This window comes from Ixodes scapularis, unplaced genomic scaffold (genome assembly GCF_016920785.2).
Source record: "Ixodes scapularis isolate PalLabHiFi unplaced genomic scaffold, ASM1692078v2 PGA_scaffold0__279_contigs__length_252992795, whole genome shotgun sequence".
Lineage (NCBI taxonomy): Eukaryota > Metazoa > Arthropoda > Arachnida > Ixodida > Ixodidae > Ixodes > Ixodes scapularis.
The window spans coordinates 75,069,831-75,092,437 of NW_024609835.1; the positions used below are offsets into that span (position 1 = coordinate 75,069,831).

Below are 22,607 nucleotides of genomic sequence, written 5' to 3' on the forward strand. Positions count from 1 at the left end.
GCTACTGAGGCGCATGCCAAGCGGGGAAAGCGTGGCTGTGAAGAGCGAGCGGGTCATTCCCCGAAGCCTGGCGGGTTTTCTCTTTTTTGTGTGCGTGTGCGCGTGTGTATGTGTGCGTTTTTTCGCTTTCTTTTACCACCGGCGATGTGAGGGGGCACCCGCGGGAAAACCCGCCGGCGCCGGCGGCTGTGGCCGTGTACACGCGGCGAGGCGGGGATGCACCCTCGCTCACGACGGCGAGCGGCACGGGAGCAACGGAGTCCCAGGAAGGCGTCCTCACGCCGCCAGTTGAGATCGCGAGCCAAGGCCGAAGGCAGCTCAGAAGCGCGAGAGACCATCGAGACGCCCGAGTGTTGGTGGTGCAGTCCGCGTCGTTGCCTCGAATGACGGCGAAAGCCGTGGCCCAGTGAGTCCCCATGCCAGGATCGGCGTGCACCCGAGCCCGCGTCAGGATGTTCCCTTTCCACGCCAACGCAGGGCGCCAGCCGCGTCTCAGCCGTGAGTTGCTTTTCCGCCCTTCTACGCAACTATTCTACGAGCATTGCAGTCAAAAGCCCGTCACAGCGATAATCACGCAAGACACCGTCTGTCTCTTTCTTAACATGACTGTCCTTTGACGTACAAACATTGTCTGCTGGAACGTGTCCGCAGTTGATTCGATCATAATGCCTGCGGAGAACTCCGTGTTTTTTGTATGATGTACTACATACGAGGGCACCGTCACTGCGGCTGAATGACGACCGAACGATCAAATGTCGTTTTGTAAAGCCACTCCTTCAGCTGCATGTTCGTGTTATCCGCACCCCGAGAGATGAACTACGGTGTAAAATGTAAATGTTAAGAGCCGACCCAACCTGCCAGCAAAATTAAGGAGGAACGTTTCTGAGAGCTTCACAGGTGGCAGGGCCTCGTCAATCTTCGAGTATGCAGCTTTTCGCCTTGTCTCCCTTATGTCTGTGAAACAAAGGAAATGAAGACGATTATTATTGTTATTATTATTATTATTATTATTATTATTATTATTATTATTATTAGTATTATTATTATTATTATTATTATTTCGCCGAGAGTATCAGTGCGTGTTTGCAAGTCCATTGGGTCGTTTTCTAGCTTTTGACAATGTAAATGTATCTGGTTGAGCGACCCCGATCGATTACAACAATTTTCTAACGCATTATACGCTGATATTTTTATCAATCTTCGCGGCGACTGATAATTGCGTGTCCTGTTTCTTATCATCTCAAGACTTGCACACTTGCTTGGTATCGCTTGGCGTGAAATCCCATGGGTGCAGAGTTGAGAGCCTAGAAAATTCCTCCAGACCTTCTTGTTGATTAACTCGAAATTTAAATTTATTTTAGAATATCTCTTTCTTTTTGTTTTTCCTGAGTCGACAGAAAAGATGGCAGCTAGATAATCTAACTTAAAATTCCTCTAATATTTATATTACACCGCAAGTGATGCAAACAAAATGGTGCCAGTGTCTACAACAAACGACCCGCGACGCTAAGCGAAATATTCTATGCTTCGTGAATTTCTCTAATACACCCGTTTCCTATGCGCTTCGTGTTTTCTTTTTTTTTTTTTTAATTTCCTTTACGTCAAGATGGGGGGAAAATGCAGGCGAGCTGTTGAATGACATCCATATTAAACCCGAGACAAAGAATTGTTTGTAATAAACAAACATACCAACGAATTCTGTTCTTTTTTTAATTATTCCTTTGTCTCGGGTTTACTATGGATGGCATTCATGTCATTTCACTTCCGCTTAAGTGTACGCTTCAGTTGCACTTGGGTTTGTCACGTCTCACGTGTACGGAGAAAACCTCACCACTGACGAAAAAAACGAGTGCCGTTGCACCTGCGAACATGGAGCGGCAACAGAGTGCCGAACGCTTGACTCACGTGCATCACTGTGCACCTACTCTTTTCCGCACGCCCGGGGCAGCTCTGTTCTACTCAGCTGTGTTTGTCAGAATCAAAGTCCTCCACGCCGAACTGCTGCAGGAAGTAGCTCCGTGTGTATGGTGGCAGCAATCCATTCCCTTCACTTCAAAAGAAATTCGTGCGGAATTTCGTAAATACGACAGAAGCATGCGAGACTCGGGGAATTTAAGCGAAGCCCTCATTGTTCTCGGTCAGCTCAGAAGGAAGCTTTGGTCTACTCTAAATTCATTAAGCCGCGCATTAAAGTTGCAGATGCCCAGTCAAAAAATGCACTCCATAATAGCTTTTTTTTTTCTTTATTTTTTTTTTTTTTTAATCAGCATAGGAATAAAAACAAAGTATACTCAACACACTGGAGCTCGCTTGTTCGCAATTTTTCAAAGTTTAATCCACCTAAAAAAAAAAAAGAAAAAGAGAAGACGCCGAGCTCGTCTGTGCCGATATCTAAGCTACTATATGTATCCTTCAGTTGGGATTTATTTTAATAACCTAGGTCTGCGTTTCGTACAGTAATCAGTGTGAATCGAGAGCCGCACGCGCCCAACCTCAGCGGGAGAAACATAATCCACGAGCTATCGGGCGTCGGCGACCCAGTTTTTTAAAACGACGATTACGGCTCGCGTCGGTGATTTTTTTAGCGGCGCGTTTTCCGAGGTCAAGGCCCAATCTCGAGGCGTCGTAGTGCGGCTGGCGATGAGCTGGAAGCCCCAGCGTATTTGTTTACATGACCTCGCCCGCCGAGGACCGCGGTGTCTATCTGCTCGAAGCAAAAACAAGCTGAAAATCGCGGCAGTTCCAACAAACGCATTGCCAAGGTTAACGTGTGAACAGAATAACGCACTAAAACCCGTGTTCCACGCAACCTTGCATTAAAAAAAAAAAAAAAAGAATCGCGGAGATTGCTTTTAGTGGTACGTTTGCTCCCTTTATGTTGAGTGAAACACCGGCCCCGGAGTCTGTTTATGCATAATGCAGGAAGTCGCGGGAGAGCGGAGCACTACTCTTGAATGTTATCGCGGTTTTCACGCGAAACGTCGCGATGATCTTGAGCTAGTTCCTCAAGGCGACGGCTTTGAAACGGAAAATCTGTGCACTCAAGAGTATCCGTCCGCCATTCTCGAAAAAAGACGCGCGCGCGTCGACGTTCCAAATATTTTGGCTTTCTCGGGTCAAGAGTGTTCACTGGCGGCCATGTAGTAGCTTCGTTCAATTTACGTGCGCCTCCTGCACCGGTGCAGAAAAGTGCAGGGCTGTGTACTCAATGCACATACCGAAAGTAGACTGCACTACACTTTTCTGCGGTTCAGCCTGTGCGGACAGCAAGCATTCGCCAGATTAATTTTTTGCACCGTCAGAACTGTTGTTCAAGGCAGCCGATACGTTTGCTTAGCACAGAACTTGTGCTGATAATGACATCTGATTTTTTTTTTTGTCCTATTGGATGGTGAAGTTAGTTTGTTGTTAGAAGTAGCTTCAATAAATGTGACAATCGTGAGCATGTAGAGCCACATATAAAACATCGTAACGAGCTTCCGTCGTTTGCAAATATGTTCTTAATCATCTGCTTAAATTGTACAGTGCTCTTCAAACTTATCCGGACCACGCGAACGGCGTTTTATCTCATGGCAGCACTATCCAGGCGGCGACCAAAGAAATGCTGCATGGGCGCTCAGTCCGAATCAGGGGAGGCCGCTCGCTAGGCAGTGGGTACCGCAGCAATTTTGCCGGCCGGCCTATATGCTTATATTTATCGGCAGCTTTTCGCACGAAGATGAATAGAGGACTGTGGAAACAGTTGGTAATTAGATGATTCAATCAGTAAGCATTTGATGTTTCTGTCGAATCAGGCAAAACGTGTAGATCGCCTTGCAGAAAAAGTTGTTGTGCTAGCTGTCCCCGGTTCAGCAGCGGTTTTAGGCCTTGAGACAGCGAGCGATCTCCCCTGCCATGACTGTTCCATTGAACGCTTCTTCATGGAGTAGTTCTTTGGCTGCCGCCAGGATAACACTCTCGCATGAGATGAGACATCGTTCGCGTGTTCCGGATAAGTTTGGAAAGCACTGTACGCTACGTCAAACGAGACAAACTGGTTAACCTCATAAGAACGAAGTCGACTAAAAAGCGTAGCATGGCATGGAGTACCTGGAAACATAAACCCAAGCCTGTTCTGTGTTAGCTCAGGCGCAAAAAGAAAAGAAAATAATAATAATAATAATAATAAGATCGAAAGAGGGAGACGGGCAATTGTGTTTTGGGGAATATGAAGAGCTTACATCATCACTAAAGACTTCACCGGTCAAAGCTGCGCACGCATCGTAGTCGGGCAAAGTGATATATATATTTTATTATTATTTTTTTAATGTTTGCAATTGTTGTTTTGGCCTTCCTCCAGAAAACAATTTGTGCTCGCTACTATCAGCACTTCGTCACAATGGCCGTTGCCGGACCGACCAGCAACAACGTTTGTCCGCTCTCTGTTTATGAGCTAAATGCCAAAGCTTACTGAGTGAGGCACTCGACCGATAGGCTGCGATATTTTAGCTTTCCTCGCTATCTTGAGGCCACAAAGGGCCCACGAGGCGTAGGGCGGAAAGGGTTTCACTAGTGCCGCCATTCCATCTCCACAACATCTTTTATTCTAATACCAAAGTAAAAGAAAAAAAAAGCTTTGCTTTTTTTTTTCTTCCGGGTTGCAAAACACGCTGGCTCTGAGTGGGGCAGGAAATATATTGGATCAATTCTTTTTATAGAATCGAAGTTTTTTTAATGCTATTTCAGGTTTTGGGTTCTTAGCACTTCTGTGTGTTTGTGCTTCTGGGTGAGCATCGTACCGGCGTGGGATAGTGGATCACTATACTGCGCGATGCATATTAAAGGATATCAGCAGTGGTAATGCGCTAGCTAAATTTCTTATCTACAGTTAAGACACCAGACGCCGACTGGGGCTGACTTCCCGCTGTCTTCACCTGCATACAAGACAAATAAATACTCTGTGTGTGCGTGGGCGGGGGCTATGTCAAACTGGGAGGCCATACCAGTATAGTATGCACTTACAATGCAAAATCTCTTTTCTGCGTGTGTAACGAGCATTATTTTTCCAACCTTGTAACCCCTCGAATTTGTCGAAACAACAAATTTCACTTTGGCATGTAGTCGCACACGTCACAGTCGGCACTACAGGAAGTAATCAACAGCGCTGCCCATCTGATAGTGACACAGCTTCAGTACACTCTGATAAGGATAACACGGCGAGCCCACTGATCGCTACGCAAAAAGACGCAGACGGTCGACACCAGGCACGAAGCAAACCGAAGCTGAAGGGAATATGCCCCAAGACATCATCCAGAACGAAACCGAAACGACGAAGAGAGGACCCTGAAATTGTTGTTCGTCAACACTGGTCACACGCAAATTCCGATGTGCACCGAGACATTTGCTGAATGGGTTTTGGAACGCTCTATCTGTCGATAAACACGCGCTATGCCGGGAACACAATCGGCGTCACCGCTTATCTGCCGAGAACTATCTCGGACTAAATGGACCGGGCAGAAACAATCGACAATTGTCTCTCTGGACGGTCTTTGTGCCGTCAGAGAGGTTTGCCGAACGAACCCATCGTTCGGGCCTCGCTCAAGAATCATTCGTTTATCGCGCAGTATTTGATAAGGACGCGTATAGCCGCCATCAACAGCTCGTAGGAAGAAGACACCCTCCAGTCAACACCATATTCTGCAAGCTTTTTCCAATTTTTTCGGCACCAGAGGCAAGGCTTTCGCTTCGCCATCTGAACGAGGAGAGTGGCCCAACAACTTGCAATCTCCGCGGTGGACGCGTCATAGGTCTGTGACCCGTTTCAACCGAATCGCGTTCACGCGGTGACGACCAGGTGTTCTGTGATTCGGTGCCGATGTGAAAAAGTCCAAGTCGCTGTGCGGAACCTGCCGACCGCCGAAATGCAGTGGGGAAGCAACCGGATTCGCAAGATCAGCAACGTCTCTATTCCGTGCGTGGTTTGCCGGCATTCGAGCTTCGATGTGGCCCCAGTGACGCCTAAGGGGAACGGCATTGTGATCGGACACAGCTCCAGGGACTACTACGCTCGTAGGCGACGGCTCCAAGATCCCGGAGGTATGATCATCGGTGCCAGGAGGACCAGAAGACAGCGAGGTAAACTGCGGTTCTACAACGCGTTCTGGATGTCTCGTGATGCAGGGTGGCCCGCACCCCCATCGCTCCGATCCAGGTGTTGGGATAACACTCGAGAAGAGGAAGATCAGAAATGCTTTAACATAGCTTTAGAAGAAGAAGAAGAAAATAGATGGTGCTATATTCGGTGAAGTTTAGAGCCACACACGCGTACAAAAGTCCCGGTCTGCCCCTGCTAAAGCTCGACGAAATCAGAGTCTGGCAGACATGATCACGTCTGCGGACACGCGTCAAGCTCGTTCGAAGGATGTTTACTTCATACGTGCTTCCAACATGTGTGCAGACAGTTTTTCGACAACAAATGTGAGACAGTGTCGACACACTGTCCTTTGCAGGCTGTATTAATACAGGTGCCCAGGTGACGGGTTCGAATCCCGTCCGAGGTGTCCGCAATATGAGGGAGGCATATTGCGGAGAAGGCGCCGTGTAACCGAGCTGTCGGTTTGCACGTCAAAAGATGCCCAGGTGGTCGAAATGAATCCTCAGTTCTCCGCAGAGGCAATTTGACTTTGTATGCTCTATTAACGCTGCATGTGACCACCCTGCTTAAGGGCTCGACATCAAACGAGAAAACTGCTCATTTGAATTCAGTCACCCGCTGATCACGTGCGTGGTTCCGAGGTTTCAAGTGCGGGATTTGAATAACGGGTAGTTCGTTCCCCAAAACATCGACTGGTGTATGACCCGACCTGTAAACTAAGTCTCGCCTTAACTTCCACAACCATAGACAAGCATCAGCTCGATACGAATGTCAATTAATCAAAGTTTTGTCGCGCGATATGTATACGCGTGGTATACGCTGATGCTTTATTCGCCGTCAGCTCAAATCTCACGCGAGGGAGCTGCACCTCGCCGCCGCTGTCTCGTTTATGCAGCGTTGTGCATGCTTCTGCGGAAGCTTCCTCTTGCTTTTACTTGCTCTCGGTTTTCATTCGTTTAGTTTAGCTGAAGATAATATAAATGAGAGTAAATTGCGTCGAACAAGCGAAACGAACCAATTGAGACCGACGCCAATGAACTGTAGTTATTTCAGTTTTCGGTTTATATTACGAATATCGGTTGGGTGGTACATACACGTCGCAGTGTTGCAGGCAAAACGGAGTAATCCGTCCCATTCAATAATAGTGAACATTTCTTGTTGATTAGTCAAGTACGTCTTTTCTTCCTAGACACCGAAGAAGTGTGTTAAACACTCCCTTTTATCGGGCGATGGACGGAATATTCACCTAAAGTGCCAGAAACAAATGCGCACCAGAAATCCGCTCTACCACTGCATAAAACATTCAGTATATGGAGCCCATCAATGAACGGCAACACTGCTCGTTTCGAGTAAAGTTCCATAAGTGCTCCCAACAAGTAGCGATATTCTTTGAAGCGCCGACTGCATGACGGTGCAGGCTTTAGGAAGCGAATGGCGGCACACAGCAGAAGACTGAGTTGCATGACGCCATTTTGTTCTAGCGGAATGTGCTTTGTCATATGTATTGGTTGTCGGTACTTGTAGAAAGAAGCATCGAGGGACTTTAGTTTCGAGCACACGTGCGAGCGCATCTAGGGCGCCTGCCGCATTGCGGCGTTGGGTCGTTCCTATAAGGGGTATTCACACGAGGGAGAAATCCCGGGGATTCCTCCCCGGCACGCGCATTCCGCGACGAAAACGTCAAGCTTTGCGATGTGCAAAAGCCTCGCGTTTTCATCTCGTGATGCGCGCGTGCCGGGGAGAAATCCCCGGGATTTCTCCCTCGTGTGAATACCCCTTTACGTTCACCACCCACTGACCAACGAACATCGTCAGTGTCAATCGAGTGAGGCTGCATAACCTGTTGCTTTCCTGTAGACATAGTGTGATAGAATTGGGCGAAATAATTAGATATCAATCAATCGGTCCTTACTTCCGTTTGTGTATACAAACTGAGGGTGGCGAGAGAAAAAAAAAAAAGTGTTACTCGCTGCTTGACAGGTCTATACCCTGACAAGTCGGCAGTAAATCTGATAAAAATAAAAGATAAAACTAAAAATATATGTAGAGATAGTTTTATTTCTCTTTTACGGACCAGTTTTGAGCGATAGCGCCTGATAATTCTCACGCCCCCTCAATTAAGAACAGCGAGTGTAGTTAGCACAATAAATATGTTCACTTATTTTCGCTATTTTGTGCTGCTCTTGTCGTCAACTTGACCAGAACAAACTATTCTGAGTTGAGTGGGTGTTCAATGAGGGCGAAACTAAACCATGCCAAAAAACAAAGCAATTGCATAAGCGAGAAATTTGCTGCGTTTTGTGAACTCACAAGCCGACATTTTCGTGCAGCAAAGCTAAACAAACCGAAAAGCGACATAGATAGCCAAGAGCGTGTTCGTAGCTGTTTTGTCTAGCAGAAGAGTGCCGAGAAGAAAGTGTACACGTGTACAAAGCTAAATAACTTGTCCCTGGTATGTAAAATCAAGAATGACAAGCGCGCGTGTCATCTCACGGCGACCTCCACTAAAGCCCACCGCAAGACGTTGACTTCGCAAACAATGGCTGCGAGTAAAGAAGAAAACACCGACTTCTTGATGCAACTCCGGGCTTTCCTTGCTCGACCGGCGTGTAAACGCTCGCACACTCCAGTTCCAGGAAGCAGCGAGTTGCAAAAGATCGTGATGCTATGGCGGTTTGAAGAGACGCTTCAAAAGACAGCACAGCCTTGAGTTTGAGAAATTTAAGACGAACATAGAGGAAGTAGCGTTTGCGCTTTACCTCCTCATTAATTAGCTGACCGATCAGCGATTCTCGGTTTCCTCCGGTCGTAGGAATCGTTGTGCAAAGGCTGTCTCGACTTGGGGCTTTTATGGCGTGCGGCTGTCATGAGCGGCTCTATGACGAGTTCCTATCGACAGCGAAACTATTTCACCGTTGCTGCACGTCACTGGGTCCGACCATCTTGTCCCTCCACACCTTTCGCTGTCCATCTATCACGCCACCATATTGCAAGAACTGAGGCCGCAGCATTCCCGAGGTCGAGAGCGCACCCCCCTCAATTTACGAGCTAGTTGTTCCTCTAAGAGCTTTCGCAACACCTCATAACCAGGGGTGTCATGCGTCCAGAAGGGCATAAAATTGTAGGCGTCACTTTGAATATTCGCGCTTTTCTTTTGCTTTTCACGGTGACTTTTCTGTTCCTGACCCTGGTTGTTTTCCTCTTTCCTCGTGCCATAACAAAAAAATTGCACGATATCGCAGCGAACCGAGCACCTTGGAATCTAATTGCTTGTCAAGTTAAGTTTCGAAGAGGAAGAAACTACTCCTTTTCCTTTTGGCACAGGAATCACAACTTGACTATACAGTCATCTACATTAGCTGTTTGGTAAAGACACTCGCGTGAAACCCTCGCGTTTGCAGACCTCCTTACTGCTTTGCAGGCGACATCCAGACGAAGAAATTGGGTTTTTGTTTCTGGGAAGTGCCTATACGCTCCCAGCATGTGATGCTTTAGCTATTTAGTGAAGCTTAAGAATCTTCATTGTGAAGAAACTCGTCCATTAAGAGGGGAGCGCGATTTCCGCTACTTCTTCAAAGCGTACTTCAAAAAGATTCAAAATGATAGTGAAAAAAAAAATGCGATGTTTAGTTTGTTTTAAAACATGGCAATAAGCGCAGGATAAAATACGACCTAAAACACCGTTTCTACGTTCGTTGGGCTTCGTAGTTTTTCAAACCTTTCGTTCCACTGCAATTGTAAGTTTTTCTCTTTTTTTCCCCTATATTACAACATGCATTCTTCTAACTTGGACGACGCTTCGGGCTGTTCGGCTTCGAGAGCTGTGCCTGAACTCGGGAGACGAGTTGTTGTCATTGTCAACATTATTATAGCTATAGTTTCAAATCGCTGAGTCTGTTTCGTGGGCAGGCCTCTCATTGCTGTTGTCTGCGCGTTTGCGTTTGGTGGGTGCACATTTACTCGCCTTTCAAAGTAACGCGCGAGGGGAAGGGAGGCGAGGTTGAAATACGGGAAAAGCGAGTAAAGCCCTCAGCCGTGCTACTCACGGAAATAGAACAACCACCGAAATTAGATGCCAAAGATGCCCGGCGTCTACATGTACTGATATTAGTGGGCGCGCAGGCAGACCGGATCTATAATAGGGAGGGGTAGGGGGGGGGGGGGGGGGGGGGCGAGGAAAAGGGGAGGGGAGGGGGAGAGAGGAAAAGGGGAGGGGGAATGTGTGGTTCATGTAGAGATAGTCAACATGGACCTGACATCTCAACCACACTGCATATATTCCCCGATGAGTTTTCGCTCCAATGCAAAAACTAGGACAAGGGCGTGCATTTGCTATACAAGTTCTCCCTGCTCGCTAATTTGTGCAAACCTTGCTTTGCTTTGAAGCGTACTCATTCAACGACCAAAGAAGTGGGCAACATATGCTGTTTGGCCGTTTCGTGCAAACCAAAGTATTTCACTGAGCGACGCTCTTGCGCTTTAGACTTTGATAGCGCTGCGCGAAACTTGGCAGATGGAGAATTACGTGGAATGGAATGTATGCTTATACACGTACAGCACAAACAGGGGCGATAAGACGCGCTGTGCAGTCTCTCCTGATATGACATACCGTATACGGTGTGATTTTCGCTAACGCCCTCCGAGTTTCGTGTCCCTATATCGCTTCTCAACGCGGGTGCCGCCTTCTTGAATCTCGGAATTTCCGGTATGCGGGAAAATAGTTTTGCTGTCGCCATACCACCGGGAGAAGCTCGCGTTTTAATCGCGACTGTCAATCATTCTTGCTTTGCCTTTTCTATATGATTTTACTTGTTTCAAGATGTAATGCCTCGCATTTTCTGGGATTTTTCATTATCTTTTTATCCCATATATTGGATTTGTCAAGTACGTAGCTGAAAATAAGGCTAAAAAAAAATGTCTATTCACCGTATATGCTTCTGCATTCGGGAACGAACAAAAGAGTGAAGATATTTACTGCTGCAGCTCTATCGGCGCACCCGTTTTTTAAGGGATTAACAGAGCGGTGACTCGTGTGATACATTGCAGCCCTCGTTACGGCTTGTACCAATAGAGAGTTTAAGCCTATCGTTCCGATATCCGATAACGGCATGATTCATGCGCAAGGGCGTCGGCGGAGTATCGGATATGGTTATCGGAGCCATCGGAACGATCTACTAAAACTCTACTGGCGCACGCGAGATCTGCCAGTTTCGGCGACGTGTACTGCGCTCGCGACCCCGAAGGACGTCTTGGCAACGCTCAGTCGTTCCGAATCTTTGCACGTTCAGATTTGCACACAATGGTCCTTCGAAATGCTCCGACGATTCGGACGGCTACCTTCGAATCGCGTGCGTGCCGCGAAACATTACCCACACTGCTGGATGAGTCGGTCGCGGCGTGTCTCATCAACAACAAGCTTCGATAATGAGCTGTTCGTTTAGAGTCGTCGTCTTATAGGTACATAGAAAGAGACATCTACGTCGCTTGTGTTTGTGTAGCTTGAAATAAGAGGCTGTCGCATGCTTCTCATTCTAGTTTAAATGTTATAGGTGTGCCGTATTCTCAACGGATTTTACCTCGGACATTTCAAAAGTATATATGTGACTTCTATCAGATCCATCGATTATTATGCATTGGTATGTGTACGTGGGGGGATATACAATGCGTGGTGTTGTGGGTCGTCATTACGATTGTGAAACAAATAGCTGTTTTTGTGTGTTTTAGTTTAGGAGGTGCAATAGACGCGAAGTTTTATCCCGCGGCAAAAAAGAAAACACAAGGACGCGGACGTGCTGATGGAGCGCGAAGCACTAGAATTTGAGAGCCTTCAAAACGGGCGAAAAAAGAAGGAATAGACTTTGTCCTCCCTAGATTGGCTGCCCCTCTTCGTCGTTTGTTTCGTTTATCCGACATCCGGACCCTTATCACGCTCTGTGCGCTTTGTCGCACATTCCATAGTTTAGATTTTGTCGCGTGTTTCCCTGGCAAGAATACGCGAGTGAGATGAAACCGGTTTAAAGTGCGCGTGAAAACATGCTCCCGTGAAACTCAACCCTCGAATATCACACCCAAGTTGTAGTGCAAACTCAAGACACGGGCGTGTACCAAAAACAAAAAACGTTCTTAGCCGCGTTTTACAAACTTGAAGCTAGAAAATAAAATACTAAAGCAGCTAGAGGGTGAAAGATATACGTGAGCCCTATAGGTCACATCGTCGTCGTCGTGTTATCAAGACATTTCTTTGAGCGATCAAGTATGGCGTCAAGAGGCGTAAGACGTTCTCTACGCCTGCTCGAAACATGGTCTGTCGCTTTCCAAGCTCGCGGGAGATCCGTTATCAGAGCGCTTCGGTGCAGTCGCACGACTTTTTTTCTTTTTCTTTTTTAACGCATTCCTCACTACTCCTCGAGACTCTCCCGACTCCAGACATGCCGCTACCGACTCCGCAATGGCCGATTGTACGTATGCTCGCTTTCGTATATAAATTTGACCAACATTACGCGTTTTCAGAGATGTTTTGGCAGCGTATACTATCGCGTTCAATATGAGCTGAGACAGTCCTTCTTGCTTCTTCGGCGTAGCGACCAGATATATATATATATTTTTTTTTAAAGATGTGGTTTGAATAAGGAATGAATGCGAAGTTGAGGTTCCATACGTTAGACTCTTTGACAAATTGAGAGCTTGTGGGGACCCCAGACGCAGAAGAAAGCCGGATCGGCTGTTTCGGGTCATATTGATGGTGAGAGTACATGTTAGGATCTTCTGTTCTAGCTCGATTATTAGCGCGAAAGCGAAATAAGCCTTTCCTGGACGCGTGAAACCGCTTGTACCCGCTTCAAAGCCTTTGCCACGGTCGTGGACAAAGACGAACCGAATGCAAGCAGCTTGCTCAGCTTCCCCGATGGTTGAGAACGTTACCCAACCGCGATTTCTCCTATTAAATACGTGTGATTGAGGTGGATCTTGTCACGCCGTATCAAAGCTGCTAAGTAAGTAATTGCGAGCATTTAAGTTATTGTAATTAGTTACATTTTCTCTACTGTTTGAGTTACAGTAAAGTTTTAGGAACTGTAACTTAGTTACATTTCAACTGATGTAACTGTAACGTAATTAATGAGTAACCTTTACAGCTTTGTACTGTATGTAGCACGTCATCGAAAACGTTTATACTTAGTCGTCGTACCGTCATCGCTGAACGCCACGAGCGTGGTTTCTCCGCACGTTGCAACACTCATCTCGATACGTGAGATGCACCTGTCAGCTGTCTTGTGTCTCACGCGTCGCTCGAGAAGCCGGTAATTTTTTTTTTAACTTTTCCTTTATCTTCTGAGGGTTTCCCTTCGCGTTGTCAAAGGTACAATAGGCGATAGCTCCTTGGCCTTAACCGCGCACGGAGTTTCCCAGCAGTGATATCATGCTCCGTGCTTCAGCTGGGCGAGAGCACGCTGCCGTCCACCGGGGGAGTGATTGATGCGGCCTGCAGAGTCAACAGGGCTCGCTTGTGCCCTTATATGTACGAATTTCGAATCGGCACGCAGGTGTCATTTTTACATCTGTGAATTGATGCGATTGTTTCACGGTCCGTGATATGTTTACGTTGCGCCCGCTTGCATCTGTTCAGCCTGACTCACATGGTGCGATCGTACTTGCGATTTCGCATCTGCGACAATAAGAACCCGTAACCTCCACCGCGCTTTTTTTTTTTTTTTTTTCTTAATGTTTAAGCGACGTCACAACTGCGAAATTGTTAGTAATATCGCACTATAAGGCTCTGGGTTTCGGCTTCTGAAAGAAAAGCATTTCGGCGCTCAAAAAAAAAAGAGAAAAGAAAGTAATCGTTGACAAACTCGTTCAGATTACGTTGATAAAGGAGCGCGATTGTATTGTCGCTTTACTTCAATTTATAATTAGTTTTTTTAAGATGCAGTGTTAGAAAACAAACAAATAAGACAGAGTGCTGCATTTTTTTATTTTTTTTTTATAAACATAGTTGGCTAACTGAAAGCACGTTCCCCGCGAAAACGTACGTCATGTTTTACGATTTGATCCCCACCCATTACATTTCTAAATATCTGCATCTGTCGGCTTTGTTAAAATTATGTCTACTTTAGTAATATTAAATTAATTCAGAAGGTATAGGAATAATTCAAAGTAGCGTTATTACTGTTACTTAACACATTGGAATCAAAACGCTGAACCAATAACTGTGCTTGCTCGGTAAACGTCCTGAGTCGTAGTCACATTATTATGAACGCAAGAGCAGCACAGCGAACATACACAACGTTTTCCGTGTGCAACAGAGTCGGATAAATAAGCATAAAAGAAATCTGTCTTACGTGCGTTTATCCAGCTCAAACTCAAGAAGTAAAAAGTTCACTTGCTTCCTTCATATGGCGCATTTAGGTTTTAAAAATATATAACAAAAAGCACCAACAGTGCTGATATTGATATTAATGTTTCTGTTCTCAACATGGTCATCACTTCCACCCCCATCATCGGTTTGGCTAAGGAACCGAACTTTTAAACGTCAGCTCTGGGCAAAAGCGACATTTTTCTAACGGGAAAGAAGTTTCAGCGTAAACCTGAGCCACACATGGAGGTGGGAAAATATCTATGACCATACGAACGTTTTAGCATGATAAGGAAGCATGAATATAATGATGCGGTGTCTGCTGTGTGGTTTCCGGTGCATTAGTTAAATTATCTCGTTTTGCATCTTTCGCAGCGGACATTTTGAGCGTGATGGAGGACTACCGGCAGTCGTCGCTGAGTCGACTCACGTCCTGGTGCCTTTGGATATGGCACCTCCTGCTCCACCCCACAAACGCATGGAGGTCCAGCACCCTGTGGAACAAAGTGCACCTCTTCTTCTGCTACATTCTTAGCTGTACGTATTAACAATCGGATTACTCATGAATATAACCACTTTTTATAAAAGGAGCGTCCTCACAATGCGTGCGGTAGTCTGTGAATGCTCTGGTACGATAAAGGGTACTTAAAATTTTAAGACGATGAACCACAACTTCAACCCACTGACGTGCGTGTGCGATTTGCGTTGGCCACTGAGCCCCTATGGCGAGATGTTAAAATGTATTTTCTTATTATAAGACACATTCCAAGCAGGGCGTCATGTCTCCCAGAGATAGTCCCATAAGTTGGCAATAATGATAGAAATAGAACAGTGCACCCATGGACTGTGTACTATGTAGGCAATAATATTCGTATATAATTGAGTCTGACTTCCCGATAGCATTACCTTTGTCGCATCCTACACCTGCCAAAATGTGCTGTGTTTACCCTCGCAGGTATCTCGGTGGGACACCACGAGAAAAATACTTTGCTCGAGTGGGTACGCACCAGAGTCAAGAACCACCCGGTCCCAGACAACTTCTCGTCTGGCTGGAAGGACGGCATTCTGCTCTGTGCCCTGCTGGACTCCATGTACCCCGGATCATGTCCACGCTACGATCTTCTCAACCCGGACAACTGCCTCAGCAATGCCGAGCTTGCTTTCTTCCTATTGGAGAAACACACGCCGATAAGACCCGTAAGTGGACATTCGTCTCGCCCCTGCCATGCCAGTGCGTGTCAACCGCAAAAACGGGGGACTGCAATAACGTACCATAACATTTAGATGTGTTATACAAAGCCAGCCAACTTTTAACATGTTCTGCTTTATTTTCAGGAAATAACGGCAGAGGAGCTCGCCGAGGGTAGCCAGTGCATCGAGAAGGCCGTGCGCGCCATCGTGTCTCACCTCAAACAGATTTCCGCCAAGACTCAGCTGCAGAGGGCACTCGGAAAGCGGCCGTCAATCAAGGAGGACACTGATGACTCCAACAGCCTTGTCGCGAAGCAGAACTGCTTCGCCAAAGGCATGGGGCTCATCCTGGCCGTGCGAGGCCGCAAGGCAACGTTCAACATTTTTACGAGATCTACCTGCAATTTCTGCATTGTCGTCGAGATCAAAGGCCCCGACAATAGCATCTGCAAGGAAATCATCACCAACAAATCGCCTCGCAGGAAGGTGACCAAGTCCACTGAAGACAGGGACAACTCCGCCGATGAAGATCAACTGGATAAGAAGATTCTCATCGAGTACGACATTCAGCCGGGAAAAGTGGCCGTCAAGTATACTCCTGTGCTCAAAGGAAAGCATCAACTGAGCGTCATTTGGCACGGGCAGCACCTGGCGGGGAGTCCGTTCACAGTGAACGTCGACGACTCGACAGACTACGCGGAAGAAGCGATGCTTATGAGGCAAGATTCTACTGAGTCGCAAGGCTCGGAGAAGGACGACAAGCCTAGCGTGGCCAGCGCGCCAACACTTCCGGGCCAAATTAAAGGAAGGGTCAAAAGGCGTCGGGTGCTCAGGCGCATTCTCAACGTGAACGGCCAGGACATCGTGATCGAGGGCGACGATCCCGGGAAGCTCCAACAAGTTCTTCAATCGATCTCCAAGAACGCATTCCGACAGAATAACGGCGACAGCTGTCAAAAACGAGCCGCCACAACGCCGGATATAGGACACTTCAGACCCCACTTTTCTCCGTTCAGCAGCCCCGAATCGTCTCCAGAGACGTACAGCCGCAATGACTTTGGAAGCAAGTCAATGTGGGACGCTTCCAGAAGTCCTTCAAAGTTGGCAACGCCAGAAATCGTCGTGTCTTCCTTTGGTCAAACAATGAGCGACGAAGAAACTTTCGAACGACAGAACGATGCTAAGGCTGAACCGTTAGGTTCGGGCCTACAATGCTCAACAGAGACGACGTGCGAGCTGGCCCTGAAAATTCAACCCTGCATCAAGGTTGAAGAGCCATGTGTGTTCGAAGTTCCGCATCGGGAGGACGCGCCGACACTTGACAAATGTCCCGGTGTAGATACGAACGTCGAATCAGAACCGGCACAATCAACTCCTTGTAGTATTTCCCCTGAAGATCAGACACCTGCTTGCCAATCGATCTGTTCTGAGCTTCCTCAGTCAGAGTTGCAAGACAACACCGGGTGCCTGGACAGTATCCATCTTGCAGATGATAGTAGCCTGATCGACTCCTCTCTTGTTTCTCCGGAGCTCTCTGCCATAGAGGAGGCTAGGAAACTTTGTAGAGCCTTGTCCATCATATCAGAAGAAAGTGATAAGGGCCCGCTAGATCCAACCGAGCTTCATGATATCGCTGAATCGTCGAGTGGGGAAGCTCGAGAGATGCTACAGGATATCGAAAGCATGGAGCAAATTAATCAGAAGTCGAGTATTCAACCCCTACAGGAAGCTCTTCCTAGCAAAGAGCGTTTACCTTGTAAGGTCATTTCAAACCTTAATGCTTTCTCTCCTGTTGTTCCCAAGAGCGTTCTTCCAAAAACCGGATCCGCAGTAACTGTAGAAGCAAACACAAAACCTGAGCAAGCTGCAGAATCGAAAATCGAGGCGCTCTATCTCGACTCCTTGAGATTGAGACAATTTTTTGCGGACAAACTGAAGAACCGATCGCAAGCTGGCAGCTCTACAGAAGTGTCCTTCATCGGCGAACGCGAAGACTTCATTCCCGTCAAGGACAGGGTGAAAGATTGGGAAGAGAAGCACAGCCCCGACTCGTCCCGGAACGCCGAACGAGCCGCTGCCTTCGTTCGAAGCGACAGCGTCGAAGCAGTGCGACCAGTTCCGCGCAGCAGAGAACACATTGTAAATCTAGTGAAAAACTCTACTCCGCCCGAGGACAGTTCTGTCGACTCCGACACTCGACCGTCGGATGACAGAGGTACTGCAGTCGCCGAATAAGTCGTGTTCTTTGTGTCAATTACAACGTGGCTGAACGGGTCCTGTCTGTTTTGTGTCCTGTGACGTGATGTGCGGAGTGACTTTCGTCTGACCTGTGTTCCTTCGAACAAATCGTGCGCCTTGTGCGTGACTGTGCATTTATGTGCATTCAAAGAAGACTAGTCCAGCCTCATTGCCATCGTTGTGCCTTGCATTTCCACGTCGTCAGGTATGTCCCGTTGATGGAGTTAATTTCGTCACTTGTTCTCGTTTGTGCTGTACGAAAGTTTTGTTTGTAGCGTCACGTGGCAGGAGGGGACGACGTTAAGTCGGACTACGTTCCCCAAAGGGGTTCAAAGGAACACCTATTTGTCCTCTCAAAAATGTGGTGGTATTCTAGTTAAATAAATGGTTCGGTAACGAATGCGTAGGAATTGCACCAATAAAAATATAACTGGTCGTCCGACAGACCTGTTGCACGTTTGCACCCAACTCTTCTCCTCCACAAACTTTGCTTTGGCAGCCCCTAAAAAACCTCCTCAGAACATACTACTGCTTGAACTGCGTCGTTAAAAAAAAAAAAAAAAAAAAAAAAAAAAAAAGCTCTTTGTATGTCACTTTGTGTCTTGTCGCTTCTGGAAAAATTGTAATTAATGATCAAGTCATAGAAACAAAATCCTTATGAACTTACGTGAAAATAGTGGAAGATTTCCATAGGGTGTATGCAGAACCTGACGATAATGGCAGCTTTATTTCATATACATTCATCTGCTGAGATTACACACACACACGCACACACACACACGCACACACACACAGACACACACACACCCCCCTCTCTCTTTCTCTAAAAGAAGTGTGAGCTCACTTTCCTGCAAAATACTCGGGCAGTCGATCACTGCTAGCAATGGAGCACAGACGTCGTGCTCTGGTTTAAAGTGCTTGTCGTTTCTCTTCCTTAATGTGTCTGCACATATCGCTTTCCTCAGGCCCAATCGTTTTCTGAGTTTCGTCGTTCGTTGAAATCCTTCCGTTGCTCGCAGTGGCTGGCTGTCTGGCTAGGCTAAAACAATGAACCCCAGGATATAGAACGGTGCCCATAGACCGCACGTTGTACTTTATCCGACAATCGCACCCTGTGTTTGCATATAGGAAACGCGTTAATTCGGAGCAGGTCTCATCAGGGGATGGTGGCTTAGTGACGTGGTCGCTTTTAGTCCATACGTTCGACTGGAATTAACTACAAAGCAGTAACGCAGCGCGCCGGCCATAGTTATATGGAGACACACATGACAACCAATATTGTAAACGAAAAAGTTCTCATTAAATTTAATTATGTCCGTGCTCATCTTCGAGGGCTAAAGTACCCATAAGCATGTACGGCGTACCGGGCCGAGGGGCGCGTAATATATTTGTAAATCAGTAAATGTTTTCTTTGTTACGATAAGAATAAAAACGCGGGGTGCCCTTTTCGCAAAATCTTTGGCTACAGTATGCAGGCATACGTTCGTGTCCAGGCGAATTTGTTGGATTGGTTAAACAATAAGGTGCAAGCTCAAACCTGCCAAACATTCTTATTTTTATGTACAAACATGATGAAGTAGAAGGTTTAATAATAATAATAATATTAAACTTTTATCGATGGGAATAAACAAATACATATAAAGGTCTGCCTAAGCCAAGGGAGGCTTGTGTGGCATGACCTGACAGTACAACCCAATCCTTGCAGAAACAGCAGGTCACAACATAACTTAACAAATGTCAATTGTAGATCAATCACTTGGTGGTATCATGAAATAACTTTTTCAGACTTTTTGAGCCCATGGTTAGAATAAGTTGTCCGCTAGTTCATTAAAAATCTCCGAGACGTAAAATGACCTAATGCTTTCCCCCTAATAAGTATAGAATCTATAGATACGAGGAATTTCATACCGAGTAATGTTCCTAAATGTACGTGGGGCCACCCTCTTAGTTTTAAATTCACTGCACCAAAAGTGACCAAAAACGACCGTCTGAAGAAGAAACAAGGGAATTTGAGTAAACTAAATAAGTTCAGTTGAGGAAGGTGCTAAACCTTGAGCAACGCGTTTTAACAACCCCCTCAGAATGCTATCAGTTCTGGCATGCCATTGTCGAGAGCAGTTAAAAAAAAAAATAAAGTAACACCGTACCTAAGGACACTATACGCCACTATATACATACACAAGCGTCCGGTTAGAATGCTTGCGTATGCTTCTGAAATCATCCTTCACGTACTACAGCAGTGATACCGCTTCAAAATTGTTTACGTGGCGTGTTTAATCTCGCAGGACTGTCCGCTTTCGGGGGTCATGAAAATCCGCCCAGGAGCCAGCAGAGACATCGCCGCCGCGGCATGTACCACAGCCCAGCTCAGTTTCCCACGCCCACCTCGCCACATCAAGACGCCGACAATCGCAGCGTCTGCTCTCAAGGACATGCGAGTCATCCCGGCACCCTAGACTCCGGCTTAGGAACGCGAGACTCCGTCAATAGCGAAGATCACTCGTGGCGGACCAATTCAGACTCCTCACCCACTCGAGCCGAGGGCAGCGAACATCGGAAGTACTGTCATCAGAGCCACTCGTACGCCTTCTGGTTCGGCGACATCGGACAGGGACCTCGCGCGATGCGGTGCCAGTGCAGCGAGGGAAACCTGCGCAGGCACGTCTCCATGGCTACAGTCATGTCGGGGGACGAGCTTTCTTCGGGCGGGCAGTCTTCAGAATCGGAAGACAACTCCTCCGACTCCGAATACATCGATGATCTGCCCAACGAGGGCTCTCTGCTGCTGGACTGCTACCCCGCTTTCGAAAGCGTCAAGTTGTCCAGCGACGTCGTCGGTCAGATTTACTACGACGAGAATGATTCGGACCTGTTCGGCAAGTGGTCTTCTCGTCCAGAGAAGTGTGTGGCTTCCGGCCCGAGACTCTACTTCGGACAGGTTGGAGCCGAAAACCACTTCGAGGTGAGCCTTAACGCGTGACTCTCTGTGTACCGCGAGAACTTTCATTTTACTCGGAACCGCGTGCGCTGTGGCGAACCTTCGAGCTTTCGTTTTTTGTTTTTTTTTATTATTATTATTTTATTTTGATGACAAAAGTGAAAAGGAAACGCAATTTCTTTTTTTTTTTTAATTCTCTGTGCCTTTTTTATTTATTTATTTTATTATTTTTTATTTATTTATTTATTTATTTTTTTTGGGGGGGGGGGATGGGTATTTCAGGCGAATGGGTCATTGTTCACTTTTAGAAACCGGGGGTTTCACAAAGAATTATAATAATTTTTATCATATTAGTGATTGGAAATAAAATTGACTCAAAATAAGTTTGGTAACCGAGACGTGCATCAGTTAATATCGACTGCGAAAGTTCTACCAGTGAATTTCGCGTCACTTCCCATTACATACGGATATTTTAAAAAAAGATATGTAAAGTGTCACGACTACCAGTGCACGAACAGCACACGTATTTAGTCCCTCTCACTCACCACGCCTCCCCTGCCTCTTATGAGAGCTCCCCCTCATGCGCAAAGGGAAGCGCTTTGGTCGGCTTGCGTACACACATGGCCAGCGTTGTCAGCCGCAGCACGTATGTTCGAAATTTCCTGTCACACGAGAAATTAGGGTTGATAAAAAACTTATTATGCGTCCTTTTTTTTTTACGCATTTCTTTTTTTAATAAAGCATATTAGGCGGTGCGAGGAACAAGTCTAGCTCGCCCTTATTACCACTTCCTTATAAAAAAATGGAAAAAAAAAAAGAAAGGAAATTCTATACCACTTAACCAATGCTTTCAGCTTTTCCTTCAACGAGAATGGTAATCACGGAAGATTAACACGTAAAAACGTACGTCCAGATATTGGATCCTTTGTGGCATTACGACCACAAAAATGATCTACGAGGCCCGATAAAACGAACGAAAGCTTACAAGGAATCAGCGTATTTAAAAGGCCGGCTGGTACATCCGGAAATGTTTGCAAGCTTGGTGTTCAAAAAAGATTGTTCAATCGTTTATCGTGTACTAATCATGCTCCTCTTTCAACGTCTGCTTGCAGGTAAGCACGAAAGACGCAGGAAGTGGGCCACTGTCAGTGAGCATCCAAGGACCAATGCATGGGTCCGTCATCAAAGTTTCTGTGACTTACTGTGGACTGGACAACTACACCGTGATGTACAAAGTCATCGAGCCTGGCTACTATATAGTCAACATCAAGTGGGCTGACTGGCCGATTCCCGACAGTCCTGTCATGTGCAAAGTGACAATGTGAACTGATGTGTTGCGTGTTCCTAGTGCTGAAATCTTAAGACATCATGCATTCTATTCCCCTAATTTATGTTTGTGTACCATAGATACAGTTGCCCTCATAATGTTTTATTTATTTGCAGAACAGTGCGCAAAAGAATTGACCTTGAAATAAACATGGGTAGTAATACCTGATTTGTGTCTGGTGTTCTGTATCGCATGCTAGAAACTGCTTTGCAGAAATACGTAAATTTAGTGACATTCGAAAGAAGAAAAAAAAAACTTGTTTTACGTATAAAAGCCGATCTGAAAAATTTTCAACGAAGCTAAGAATATTTTCCTCTCCGGGGTACATGGGACGTATCTGTACCCAAAAATTTAAAACGCATTGCCGTAAAGTTGTGAATGCGGAGACCAGAATTATCAAAACTGATTTCAGGAGACGGGGCTAACT

The 22,607-nt window shown here is 46.4% G+C and overlaps 1 protein-coding gene across 3 annotated transcripts; it reads left to right on the top strand.

Annotated features, from left to right (window-relative positions):
- LOC8039013 lies at positions 1-22,348 on the top strand. 3 transcript variants are annotated; one of them, XM_029966641.4, is made up of 6 exons: positions 1-498; positions 14,862-15,023; positions 15,442-15,683; positions 15,822-17,892; positions 20,201-20,877; positions 21,966-22,348. In XM_029966641.4, the coding sequence occupies exons 1-6, from the start codon at positions 417-419 to the stop codon at positions 22,176-22,178; spliced, it is 3,447 nt and encodes a 1,148-aa protein (XP_029822501.2). In that variant the 5' UTR covers positions 1-416; the 3' UTR covers positions 22,179-22,348. The 3 variants fall into 3 exon arrangements, with proteins under 3 accessions (XP_029822501.2, XP_002413100.3, XP_029822500.2); XM_002413055.5 differs by lacking the exon at positions 1-498 and adding an exon at positions 5,514-6,114; XM_029966640.4 differs by lacking the exon at positions 1-498 and adding an exon at positions 12,511-12,591.
- Positions 22,349-22,607: the final 259 nt, after the last annotated feature.